This window comes from Desmodus rotundus, chromosome 5 (genome assembly GCF_022682495.2).
Source record: "Desmodus rotundus isolate HL8 chromosome 5, HLdesRot8A.1, whole genome shotgun sequence".
Taxonomy (NCBI): domain Eukaryota; kingdom Metazoa; phylum Chordata; class Mammalia; order Chiroptera; family Phyllostomidae; genus Desmodus; species Desmodus rotundus.
This window is the reverse complement of record NC_071391.1, coordinates 27,815,489-27,830,083: the sequence shown is the minus strand read 5'-3', so window position 1 is coordinate 27,830,083 and position 14,595 is coordinate 27,815,489. Positions and strand designations below refer to the sequence as shown.

Here is a 14,595-nt window from a genome sequence, read left to right as displayed (position 1 = left end):
TACATGCTCTGGGTTTGGACAACTGTGAAAAATGGATCCATGGTACAGGATCATACAGAGCATTTTATTGCCCTGAAAATTGCCCGTGTTCACCTGGGCACCTCTCCAACATCCCCAACCTTGGGTCTTTTGCTTTCTGCATAGTTTTGCCTTTATCAGAGTGTCATATAATGGAATCACGGTTTGTGTAGAGTTTGCAGTTTGGCATTTCTCCCAGAGAAGTATCCATTTAAGTTTTGTAGCTCCTTTCCTTTTAGTGTGGAATGATATTCCATTGTCTGGACGTACCAGTTTATTTATCCATCATGTCCTGAAGGACACCTTGGTTGCTTCCATGTTTTGGCAATTATGAATAAAGCATCTATTGTACATCCTGCGGGTAAATGCCGAGGATTGCATTGCTGGATCCTACGGTAAGAGTATGTTTGGTTGTGTAAAAAACGTCCAAACTGCCTTCCAAGATGGCTGTACCATTTTGCATTTCCACAGCAATGAATGAGAGTTCCTGTTGCTTCACATCCTTAGCAGCACTTGCTGTTGTCAGTATTCTGGATGCTGGCCTTGTAACAGTTGTGTTAGTGGTGTTTTCTTTTATTTTTGTTTTCCTGATGACAAAGGATGTGGATCAAATATTCATATGCCTATTAGTCATCTATGTATGCTCTTTGATAAGACGTCTGTTAAGATCTTTGGCTCATTTATTAATTGGGTTGTTTGGTTTTTTTATGGTTGAGTTTTAAGAGTTTTTCATATATTTTGGATAACAATCTGTTATCAGATGTGCCTTATACAAATATGTTCTCCCCAGCTCTGTGGCTTGTATTCTCATTCTGAACTTTGTATTTTTCAGAGCAGAAGGTTTAATTTTAGTGAAGCCCAGTGTTATAATTATTTCTTTAATGAACAGTGCACTTGGTGCTGTATCTTAAAAGACATTATCATACCCAAGGTCATACAAGTTTTTTCCAGTTTTTTTTCCCCTAGGAGTTTTACAGTTTTTTCACTTTACAGTTCATTCTATGATCTATTTTTACTTAATTTTTGTGAAAAGTGTAAGGTCTCTGGCTAGATTCATTTTCTTTTTGCTTGCAGATTTCCAGCTGTTCTACAGCCATTTGTTTAAAAGACTGTTTTCACTCCATTGTATTACCTTTCTCCTTTGTTAAAGATCAGTTGACTTTTATAAGTCAGGTTGATATTATGCAGGTCTATTCCTGGGCTCACTATTCTGTTCCATTGGTCTACTTGTCTATTGATTCACCAATACCTCTACTGTAGCTTTAGAATAACTCTTGAAGTCAGGTAATGTCAGTCCACTGAGAGAAAAAAAAACCTAAATTAAGTGTTGGAAGAACCTCTAAATTATAACCAATGATAGTTAATGTTTTTCTTAGAAAAAATGGTACAGACAAGGCAAAAAAAAAAGCTTTGATGATTTATTTGTTTAAATATTTAGATGATTTTCTAATAATCTTATCAATGAACAGAGTACTCACCAATACTTAAATAACATTAGAACCCCCTCCTTTCTTTCCTCATAGAACACTTCCTGCTATTAGTTTTCTGAGGAATACATGTTAGGAAATGTGGCCCTAGAAAAACAAACCCAGTTTTAGTTATTAAAATGCTTTTACTATGCATAAAATAACAAGCATGCAATGCCTTGAAACTGTTCAAGGTAAGGATTTATTCACACATAACCTAAAGTTACAGAATTGGGCAAATGGATTTCTGATCTCAATTTCTATTGACTCCTTTATCTATGATTCCTTTTTTATGCCTCTTCCAGGATTTTTAACCCAGAATATCCATATCACTGGTAACTAATTCAATCAAGAAATATTTATTGGAAAACTTATGAACTAAGTCTTTTGAAAGGCTTTTCTTCATTGATTTTCCTTGTGATTTCTTTCCTATACCAAAAGAATCAATTACTTCCTCATTTGTTTCCAGAACAGTTTATAAACATGCTCTATTAAACTACTGGTAGTTGTTTTGCTCACATATCCCCAGTTATTTGTTATTTCTACCATTGGGACCGGTATGGTGCAAGCTGTTGGGGATCCAGTGAGTAAAGTAGACCATATGCCTGCCTTCACTTAACTTGCAGTCTGTATAGAAATCAGTCATGAAAACTGATTCATCGGCTCATAGTCATTACCCATTTTTCTTGGCAAAATGTCCAGATTCTCTTTTAAGTCTTCCTCTCCCTTGTTCCTCCAGATTCTGTCCCCTACCCCGCAAATAATCCTGGATGTTATTCATCCCAAAGGGGTCCTGTTCTGTTTTTAAAAAGAAATCCATTCATTCCGGAACTCTCACCCTCTAGTCTCTGCTGAAAGCTGTATGTTTGTTTTGTTCATGGGTTTTTTTCTGGTTTTGGTCTAGACTGGCTCTCAGCAGGCCAGTGTCCATGTGTATAACACTGTCTCTGGATTCTGGGTTCAACAAATACAGTTCTATCGATTCACATTCACATTCGTATGATTGAAGGTAAACTATGATACTTGATGGTGGCTTGGATATGGTAGGAAAGAAAAGAAAATATTAAGGATAACTTGAGTTTGTGGCTTAAGTCATCTCTTTATTCGTTCAACAAACATGAGTGATGTACCCAGGTGTGTGGTATTCTGGGGATGAATAGCAGCTATGATAAGAATGTGCCATGTTCTCATGGAAGGAAAAAAAAACATAAAGAGATAAGGAAAATGACATACTAAAGGACATTACTCAATAATTGAAATGGAAAGTTACATAGGGAGTGTGACTAGGTAGTTACATTAGCATGTGTGATCTGAAAGAAAGTGATATGAATGGGGAAGAGTCCATCATGGGAAGACAAGGGGGCTGAATGCCATCTGCAGAAGAAATAGCCAATATAAAACTACTGTTGACTAAGTGAGAGCTAATTTAGGGAGAAAGTGGGATGGGATTATAGAAATGAAAATCATAAAGTGGTAATTGAGGTAACTTTGAGAAATACAAATAGAAATGTTTGAAATTTCTCCCTAGAGCTCAAGTGAGGAATCGGAACTGAAAATACAGATTGATGGTAATAGAAGTCATTTATTAATTTATTGGTACAAAAGTTGCTACAGGGGTGAGGGGGAAAATGAGCCCTAGAATGAGCCTGTAACACATAGAAGAGGAGAAAAGTCACTTGAGGGAGCTGGAAGTAGGTGAAAAAAGGAAAAGATGAGGAGTCACAGGGAAGAGTGGTTGTCTGGGCAAATTACTACTGAGAAGTCTAGTAAGACAAGAAAGAGACCTATTCCATTGAGATCTTTGGCAAGAGCAATGGAATCATTTCTCTGAGGAGATGGACTTGCAAGCTAGATTGTCATGAGTAGCAGAGTGAACAAATAATGAAAAAATAGAGGCATCCACAAATACCATCAACTCGCTTATCTGTAAATGGGAGGATGAAAAGTAATAGCCAATGAGGGAAAAGAGATCTTGCCAAATTTTGTTTAATTTCCTTCCTGCCTGCCTCTCTTCCTTCCTGCCTCCCTCCCACCTTCCCTCCCTCCCTCCTTCCCTCCCTTTCTCTCTCTCCAGGAAAGAGAGATGGAAGGAGGGAAACAAAGAGAGAAGGGAAGGGAGAAAGATTGAGGAAAGAGAAAACAGAGGAGATAAAAAAAAATTTAAAGGCATTTGGGTCAAGGTGAAAAGGAAGATAGAATAATAGTTTGAATATCAAGTGTAATACAAGGAAAATGAAGGTTTCTGAATTATATTTTGAAGTTAATTTTCTACAATTATTTCTTTCATTTGTGAAAGATACTTTTACAAAAGGTTTATCTTACGTTTTTAATTCTAAAAGTAATGACATTGATTTTTTAATAGCTGAGTTAATTAGGACTAGATTAATTACCCCAATGTTAGTGTATAAAATCAACCTGCTGTGACAAATGCAGTCTCATGGAACCAAAACGTTTCTACAAAAAGCATTTTAACATCATATCATAAAAATGATTGCCTTAAGGTTTCAAATTAAGATTTTTAACACTGTTTTTGTATTGAGTTTCTATTGCTGCTTAACAAATTTAACAGCTTAAAACAAAACCCATTCATTAACACACAGTTCTGTAGGTCAAAACTTAGGGCATGACATGGTTGGGCTCTTTGCTCAGTTTCTCACAAGACTTACATCAGTGTGTTGACCAGACCCTATTCATACCTGGAACTCCAGGCACCCTCAGCTTATGTGGTTGTGTCCGGACTTAATTCCTTGGGGTTGTAGGACTAAGGTTCCCATTTCCTTGCTTGCTGTCAGCCAGGTGCTGTTCTCAGGTCCTACAGGCCATTCTCTTTCCTTTCCACATGGCACAGCTCCTCCATTTCAAAACCAACAATGGAGAATCTTCCTTGTGTCCCTCTGCTCTTTTTAGTCTCTCTTGCCAGGAGGAGCCCATTTCCTTTTAGGGGCTCATCTGTCTTGAAGGATAATCTCTTTTTTAACACCAAATATAATATATAACATACCTAATCATGGGAGTGAATATTCCATCATATTCACTTGTCCCCAGGGTGGTCCAGGACCAGGGCAGCTGCAGAAAATGAGGATCTTGGAGAAAGTTTCAGAGTTCTTCCAGCCACACTATTAAAAAATATCAGCATCATGAAGAAATGTACTGCCCTTCCAAGCAAACAGAAAGGAACTTGCCTCTATGATGACAAGATAGAATCTAAGTATATTTTTAGTTTAAATCTTATGTTAACTGATGACTAACTGGTATGTAAATACATCTATTTGAACTACCCAATTCAGCATTTTACATTATCACAAATATTTATGGCCTTTGATGGCAACTTAATTTTAATCAATATAAATTGAAAATATTTAGGGCTTGTGACAGGCAGAAAAGAGACAATGAAATTGTGGAAATATCTACACAATTGGATTTTAGCTGAAAAATGAGAGTATTTCTTAATAAACAGTCCTCATTTTCTTAGACTTATTTACATTTACCAAAACTAAGCGCTGAGCCTGGCACAGAGTAGGTCTCAAATCCTCATTCAGTTGCACGTTGATGTGAACGGACTTTAGATGGTCACGTCAACGGGAAATGATGCACATTTGAAGGCTGCATGAATGAATAGGTAGATGACCTGCCCCTGTCAGGGAAGGTGATTTGTTGTCCAAATTAATTTCCAGATTATATTAGCAATTTCTCATTATCTTAGACTCAATACCATAAGTTCCACATTCTATTTTCTTTCAGTTCTCTGACACCAACTTGCAGAGTGACTTTGTAAAAACAATTTTTAAATTTCTTCTTCTCTCCAGCGAATGTTCTACCTCTTGGGAATTTTGGATGGAACAATTAAATAATACTGTGAAGTGTGAAGGCAGTGGGTGTTTCATTCCCTCAGAGAAGCCTGCCTTCACCAGAGTTAAACAGGATAGTGCCAGATTAGGAATTTTGATTGCAAAAGAAAGTAATCTTTCCCCCTGACAAATAATCCCTTCACCAGCCCCCTGCTCAGTAGCTACAAGAAAACAAACTCATTTTTTAAAGTTATTTAAAAAAGGGATATTAATTTAAGGGAACTGTAAAAGAAGACAATTTATGTTGCTTGAAAAGATCTACATGTGTTCAAAGACATGCAAAATTAAACACGTTCAGGTCTATGTGCACTTAGCTTGACGTTTTACTCATTCATGATAGAGTGATGCAGAAACGTCCCTCTAAAGCATCCCTTTTATTTAAGTGTATTAATTGTCTCACATTTTAGAGGTTGATAGAAATGAGTTAATAATCGGTCCTAAGCTATCTATTTATTCATGATGCTAATTTGGTTCCTCACATAGCACCTCTTCCAGAATAATTCTGGCTTAATTTCTTTCTTATCTCCACTATTTCTTGCTTAGGTGCAAGTTACACAGAATGGACTCAAAATAAGTTACATTCATTAAACATTTGCCAATTTTTGTTTTCATCATTCTTTAGCTTCATTTAAAATAAACATTCGCTGTAGGGAAGGTCTTTGGAAATTGCCCTGAGGTGAAAGCATCTTTTGCTATTTTTCCCATGGTGGTTTGTAAATTACTGGTACGTCAGTAAGCGACTGGAAGAGAAAAAAACACAATCCCTGGTCCAAAAGAGTTGACATTCAGCTTGATTTGTTCACCTTTTGTATTGTTTACAAGCACATGTATATTAAAATGTCTGAGAAGTTTTCTAGTGGGAAACCCAAAACAAACTTGACCATGGAATACACACCCCTCCCCACCACCTCTTTTTTTTTTTTTTTATAATACTCTGTGAAATAAGATCTAGCAAAGGCTGGCCTGTGGAAGTGCCTGCCCAGTGGCATCAGAAGTGAGGCTATCTTCTACATCTGCGTATCAGTCCAGTGAATGGCTCATGGTTCTCCAATAATCCTGCTTTAAAATGTTGCTGATACAAATTTAAAAGATTGTTCTGGCAAACTTGTGAAATTAGCCATATCGAAAATATAGGGCTTTATGAGTAGAAGGATATAAAATTTAACAGTTTAATTTTAAAAGATATATAATTTTAAATTAAAGTGATAAATTCCTTCCATACTTTGAGTTTTTAAGACTGGCATGTTTCTCGAGAAGTTCTGTCTGGTTGAAATTTAAACGAATAGTGTTAACCAAATGGAGTCCTGCTGTGCCTAACCTGGCACGTGTGTCTAAATGGGAGCAGACACGTGTCTTCCATTATACATGTTCAGCTCCTCTCATAAGAGGAAGGAGAAGCCCTCTGGTCACAAACTTCTTAGCTCTGTGGGCCTCAGATACTGTAGGAGCTTCCAAAAGTAACTATCTAGTAGAATATGAATGTGAAGAATATGTAATGCCGACGTAGTAGATGATTTAGTAGACTTACGTTAGACTTATGTTAGATTGGACCACATGTAAGAATCTTGATGATTTGTTCAAAGAAGCATCTGGTCCTCTATTAGTGATCTGAGAAAAATATTCAGAACAATGGGATCCAATTGTGAGAATGCTTAAAAATTAGAACAAGGTACACAATTTTATTAAAAGCTTCTTAGATAATTCTGGGGCACACTGACTCTGCTTTAAAAACTCTTGTCTAGATCAAAGACACTGAAATTCTTATGACCTCTTTATACGATAAAGAGTAGACTAAAAGGTTAGAGTAAGCAAGCAAATTTGACAGCTTTGTAAGGTAATGGACTTGTATATGTTATGCTTTATTTCCCTCCCAGGATTTCCATAGTACCTAGCAAGTAGTAATTACTCAATTAGATATGCTAAAAGAATAAGTGAATGAATCACTGAATGACGGGTGGCAGCTGTCAGTCTCTTCTGAGCAAGAATGAGAGGAACTTGAGAAATTACCCAGCAAAAATAACTACTTTAGATTTCTAACTGGATCATAATTTTTCTCAATGGGGATTCTGGATCTTGATAACGATCAATATAAGAAAATGCACTGACTCATATTGGTGATTACTTCTTGTATATGATGGCATTATTAAATTTTTATTTAAGATTTTTACATATTAAGAATTTTTATTCATATAAATTACTTTTAAGCTAGTGACAATGGCCCATGTGTAGACAAGGGGACAGTGTTCTTTCCCCTCAGATCAAGTTGTCCCATGATATCATCAGCTCTGGTTATAAATAATGGTGCCTGTCCTGCTCTCCTTTGCAGCCAGCTGTTGCAAACACTGATATCATGTTTATTAAAATTCACATTCCATGGGACACGCTGTGCAAGTATGCAGAGAGGCTGAATATCAGGATGCCCTTCAGGTACTTGGAAATTTTATTTCATTTTCTCTCAATATATATTAAGATCAGTCTTTTTGCAAAACCTTACAGCAATAAATGCAATTCTTTCAACAAGGGAAATGCTTTTTCTTCCAAAGGTTAGGTAATCTGGGACACTTTTTTTTCCTTCTAATTTGCTTACCTAATGTGGGAAATCTTCTGCCTCCCCAGGTACTTTATATCATTTCTAGGTGGACTTCTCTAGAGGGAGAGAAAAAGTTGTTTCCAAATTTTAACGGATAACATAATTCTCGGCATCAATCTCATTTCTTATTTCATGTGGGTGGATAGAACTCTCGTTGTTTTCGTGGAAGGCAGGAGGTATAAGTATGTAGTATCCTCAAGTAAACAAATACAGTGTTCTTCTCTGGATAGCGGTTAGCAAGACTCATCCCTCAGATGCAATTCAGTCAGATGGTTTCTTAGCTCTGCCATCAGTATCAAAGGAAAATTGTAATGAGATTCCTGCTCAGTTCAAAGATTTATCAGTCCTTCCTATAGACCAGCAAATATTGAATAGACATGATTTCCTATATTACAGAATGTTTCCCTTTCTTTCATCGCTTACCAAAATAAAATTCAATAGTTTTCCTATTATGTGCAAAGTGTTAACTTACATTGAAGATATGAACATTTACACTCATTTGGAGCTCAGCATGCTTTATCAGCTCCTAAGAATGTTTTGAAAGGTTCAGAGTAACAATATACAATAAAAAGGGCCTCTAAATAATGAATATGGATGAGCAGCAGGAATGCAATTCAAAAATATGGAGAAATTTCTCATACCTGGTAGCATGAAAGAGGCCAACTATGGTAAAAGTGCTGATATCAATACATCTTACAATATTCATTTCTTTAAATGATATTATTTTTTTTATTTCCTGGTAAGGATGCATATGAAAGAGTTCTGAGACATGTAAATAAAGCCATATAAAAATCATAAAACTTATACAGTTATTATCTCTTCTTATTGATGTATTTGAAATTTCATCTTTATAATATGTTTTTCAAAATAATGTTTACAATTGCTGTATCATGATTTAATAATAAGATGCTAGAAAATATGCAACATTTTCCAAAATATATCAAAATAATGCTGGTTCCACAGGCTTAGTAGAAAAATATCCTGTGACCAAGTGTGCTTCTGAATTCTGAGTTACACAATGTTTCTTCACTGTAGGAATATTTAGAGAAGTGGTTCTCACTCTCAGTCTTCAGACTGCATCAAAATCACCCAAGAAACTTTGTAAAAATAAAGGTTTGTGGGACATACACCCAGATATTCTGGTATATTAAGTCTAGGATAGGCTTGGATATATACCTTTGTAACAAACATCCCAAATGATTCTGATGCAGATGAGAAAGAAATATTGTCTCAGAGATTGTAATATTTTAACAATTACATAATTTTTATGAATTTCAAGGGACAGTTATACAGAACAACCTTCCGCTGATAATGGATTTTTAAAAATTTTAATATGATGGTATCCTTGGGAAAATAATTAGAGAAATGCTGGAACACAGACTTCTTTTGGAATATCTTTCCAAACCAGTTTAAATAATAGATACAGCATTACCTAACTCCTTAGTGATCAACTACTCATTTATTTATGATATTCCTGAAATTTAGGATAGTTCTCAGCTCATAAAAAGAGAATGCTAATCAAGCAGGAACTGCATAGCAAAGTGTTTCATGGTGGCCAATTCAGTTTCTGACTGTCAAATGTTAGCACATTTAAGAACATATATGCTGTCTTTAAATATACAAAAATAGCGAAGAACTTAAATAGGAAAATGCATCTCTTTTTAAAGATTTATGCATAAAATATGACTAATCTACATATTTCATCAACGTTGAAATAAACATATTATATCCCACAAAAAAAGCTGCAAATTTATTCAGAAAAAATATTATGGGTTTTAACACTGCCTGCAGAAGTTTTCAGCTGACTTGTATGAACATGAATCTTGAGCAATTTATCTAAGTTTTCATATTGAATATATGTGTAAAATTGTATATACCTATATTTTCTAGCTATTTCTTTGCTTGATTATTCTTCCAAAGTAAATATGGCCTAAATATTGGACTTGATGTTTCAAAACTCACCAAGGGAATTTCAAGGAATTAAAATAGTCTGCATTTTCTCGTGTGTATCCTATCAGGATGGACTTAACCTGTCCTCTCTACATTCCAGCAATACCAACTCCTGCTTTCATTACTTTTCTTCTAATTCAAAGGTGCTTCCTATTCATTCTTACCTCTCTTTCACCTCAAAAGTGTCAGACATACTTTAAGATGACTCAGTCATCCTAAACGCTTCTCAGGCTGAGTTCCAAGGTGTGGTCAACCTGCCATCTTTCCTCAAGCTTCTCCCACAAATATTTAAATATAGCAAATTTGGGGGAATATTTTCAACTTCTTAAGAACCATCCTTTTTCTAGATAAAAGAAATATTTTTATCACAATTAGGATTAAATTTAGATCACTTTTTATGCAAAGGATGCTTTATTCAAAAATAAAATGATATGAAAACATACAGGGAGCCCAATATATAGAATAAACAAAAGTGGAGTAATTGTGCTTGACAAGAAGCCAGGGACCCAGGGTCCCATCTATGTGACCACCCTCCTCTCTTAGCCCTGAAGTCATTTCTGTATGTGGCTACTTGGCTGTATGAAACTGGTTGGAAACAGCATTGACATAATTATTTACTTATAATTTTGAGTGATTGTGTAATAGGTGGGTAGGTAGATAAAATAGATAAACGCTGCCCCGATGCGACGTATAAAATAGCAGACATTTCTCAAAGGAAAAATAAAGAAAGCTCTGTGCTTGAATAACATACAGTTAATAAATTACAGTATGGAGGATTAGGTGTAGGAAGTGATTTGGTTCTGCAGGTTCATTTCTGTAGAAAACTAAGAATGGCAGGTGATTACTGACTTCAGTGTACACTTGTATATTGCTAGGGGTATACAATTAAAAACAAAATCTCCCCAATCCAGAAAACTGCTCCACAAATGTAGAAGAGAAAGAAAACACTTTTATTATTGAATAAGCATTAAAATAGAATGTGATGTGCATCACAGGCAATTTGCCAAGAAATTGCAAAGACATAAAGAAATCACAGTTTCTTGCATAGCCAAACAATACAACCCATAACTGACATGCTCTCAAGATAAACATAACCAGTCCTCAAGTAAAAGGACGCACCAGCACTGATTTTCACATAGTTCATCCTAGATTTGATCGGTAATTAGGGTGTTAGTAGGAAAATTTGTGCCCTGGCTGGTGTGGCTCAGTAGATTGAGAGTGGGCCTGTGAACCAAAGGGCCACCAGTCCGAGTCCCAGTCAGGGCACATGCCTGGGTTGCAGGCCCACTCAGTGGGGAATGCATGAGAGGCAACCACCCATTGATGTTTCTCTCTTTCTCCCTCTTTTCGCTTCTCTCTAAAAATGAATAAATAAAATCTTTAAAAAAAAGAAACTTTGTGCCTCTTATTTTAATTTTTATTTGCTCTTATAATGTAGGGGTCTTAAAGGTATATATATTCATCGTGTATGATGTTCTTCCTTTATTTGTTCCAAAGCATTTCAAAATTTTAAAAAATTATTTAAAAAACTATTTCAAAGTAGCAGCAAAAAGAGAGCAGTGCTTAATCCAAATGCTGTTTGATTTTATAATATTTCTTATTATATCTACAACCAATACTCATAATGATAATCTTTTCCTCCTCATAATCAGATTTCTAGATATTCGATGTTAAAATTATTTTAAAGTAATTTCTACTTTTGTAGTTTTGTAATAATATCTTATCAGCAAATGTTTATTGACGGTAAAGTGTCCTCAGGCACTGAAGGGGATAATTGCAACTCTGAATTAAATGAAGGCTCACTCATTCATCGGCCATCGTAGTGCACACTACTTATCAAATAATGTGACATGTATACAGCAGGCACACAAAGTCAAATGAGGTAGAACTACTGTCTTCAAGGAGCTCAATGTCCCATGAGAGATAGTCAGTGAACGGTTGTATACCAATGGGGTAAATCAATCTGCGTAGAGGAGGTTCAGAGTGAAGATGGGTTTAGAGTCCAGTGGATTGACTGACGTATGCACACAAATACATGTATGTTTTGAAGAAATGAAGGGAGAAGATAATTTAAAGGGTGAGTTCAGAATACACATAGCAAGCTTTAAAATCCCAAATTTAAATTTAGTGTTTAGTATGTCGGGACAACCTAAAAACTGTTTTCTAGTCATAGGACCAGTGATTGCAGCAAATGTGGTAGCTAAGAACATGTTCTAGTTTCCTAAGCAGTTAACACAGGACTGCATATAAATTGTCCTGACTCTCAGCCGTGCTTTCTAGATACCACACTGACCCTCTGTGATGGGTTTCATGAGTGGGGATACAGAGGCTCAGGATGACGTTCCCGAGCTCCAAGATGAGGATGCAGTGAGAATCTGAAGAGATTAATTAACCTCTGTCATTAGAATTTTCAGTTTCTCTAAAATGAGACATGCTCCACACCTGCTTAAAACACCTATCTTCCCATTGCGTTTCATACAAAACCTGAGCGTTAGTGGTCAGACTCCTCGTTATCTGTGCCTTGTTCATCAGGCCCCCGCGTCTTTTATCACTATCCTCAACTCCCAGTTTCTGCTCTGGTGATCACCTAATGAGTTGCAGTTCCTGAATCTTAACAATGTTTGCTCTTGGTCTCATAACCACTTCATACGTGGTCTGGAAGGCCATGTCTCAAGTACTCATTCAGAGGACTACTCCCACTCAGGCTTCAAGATCCCTCACAGACAGCACATCCTCTGGGAGGGTTTCCCTGTCTCCTTTCTCCTCCTCTGCAGAAACTAACTGAGATTCCTTCCTAGGCACTTCCACAGAACTCTGCTTGCCTGCATGGGCACATTTTATTATTATAACTATCACTTGTCTTCTCAATTGTAAAGGAAACTCTTTAAGGGTAGAAACCCTCTTTATTCTCTAAATTTTTAGAGGTTATACTTTAACATGTCTTGCAAAATCAGAAATATTCATTAAATATGTGTTTAGATGGAGGGATGGATAGATGGATGACTTCGTATAACAGATACTCCAATTAATATGCATTCTGTAGCAGAAGTGAAACCTTCAAAAAATAGAATGAAAAATTAGATATTTAAAGTGATTTATTGATTTATGAAAGTGTTTTGTTATTAGTGACTTAGATCTGGAAATTAAAACAATGTAAATTTTATATATTATACTGGCTGATTTCATGTCTTTCTTAAGCATGTGGAAGTTGGAATATTGAAATGCTCAAAATGATTGCATGTTGTCACTCAGAGGTTTCACTATTTTCATGTGACTTTGCCCAGCTGATTTCTGTTATTTTTCAGGAAAAAATCCTATTACACTGACCCGAGGACCAAATCAACGGGCAGGTTGGTGGGTGATACATAATTTGCTTATGACTAATTTGTCATTTGGGGGAAAAAATAGAAAGACATTTGATTATCCTTAACAGCAGTTGTAAATTTTAGGGGGAAAAAAAACACTTTATTGATTTATTCAATAGATTTCAAAAATGATGTTTAAAAACAGATGTCTTTTATTTTAATGTACCATGGACATTCCTGCAATCCTCACTTGATATATTTTCAAGTTAGCATTTTAGAAGATTTTAATTTTTAAAAATAGTTATAAGACCAAGATTGATAGGTAAATATTGACCCAGTAGACTAATAAAACAACAGATCCAACAGAGACCTTCTGGATCATGTGACCCAAATCTCTTATTTGACCAAAGAGGTAAAGGAGAGACTAGCATTCACAGTGATGAATTGCCAAACAGCACTTTGGAATCACAGAACTATTCTTATTCCACCACCTGAAGCTGCCTTTCTTATCCTAATACTGAAAACAAACTTCTTTTCAAGAGCTTTCATCTCAAAACAGCATCCCTTACCAATCTGGGTAACAGCAGCTATGATAAAGGAATTCATCAAACCACAAGCCTGAGACAGAAGAAATTATCCCACCTCAACTGCCTTGGCCCTGTTTCACTGGAGGAAATATTCCTTTTAATGAGTACTAAAACAAAATGCTTCTTATATCTGGCTGTTTTTCTGCTCATTGTGATAAAAATCAACTAACACAAACAAAATATGAATGTGGTGGAGTATGCCCTATTGAGTAATATTATAGGACATATTACAAGTCAGAATGACACAAAGTAGAAGATTCATATAGTATAAATATCAGGCCATTTTAGGAAAGGATTCATTAAATCTAGTTCTAACAAGAAAATGGCTGAATATAATTTAGAACTTTACAATGAGAAAGATTTCAATTTTTAAATTTTAAGCATTAAATTTAGCCATGGTAGGGATTGGTGACAAAACAAGTAAATCATGAAGGGAGGAACTTAATATTAGAACAAGTATTAAAGGGGTTAGTACTCAAGTTGCTCTTTTAAAAAACTATGATCCTCAGCCAAGTCAGATTTTTCTTTTTTTGTCCAGTTGGCATGCCCAGCATCAGAATGAACTTCCATCACTTCCCTTGTGCCTATTTGGTCCTGGTCTATGCAGCAAATTTCAGTTAATTTTCATGTAATAAAGCCAGAGTCATTGGAATATTTAACATAAATTTACAACTGCAGATTTTTTTTTTGCATGCTCCTGCTTAATGTTGGATGTGTTGAGAAATGCGTGGATTCATTTTTGTTTGCTCTATAGAATTAGTGATCTTTTGCTGCTGTACCATTAGTGGGTTTTCTGATAAACAAGCATCTTTATTTCAGAGACTTGCAGAA

At 35.7% G+C, this 14,595-nt stretch overlaps 1 protein-coding gene across 3 annotated transcripts in view; it reads left to right on the top strand.

The window, feature by feature from the left end:
- Positions 1–14,595, top strand: part of ANO3 (anoctamin 3) — a 286,084-nt gene that overhangs the window by 190,151 nt on the left and 81,338 nt on the right. For all 3 annotated transcript variants that reach the window (XM_053925078.2, XM_053925079.1, XM_053925080.2), the window contains 2 exons: positions 7,659–7,759; positions 13,178–13,222. In XM_053925078.2, coding sequence (XP_053781053.1) covers positions 7,659–7,759; positions 13,178–13,222 — 146 coding nt within the window. The remainder of the gene's footprint in view (positions 1–7,658; positions 7,760–13,177; positions 13,223–14,595) is intronic.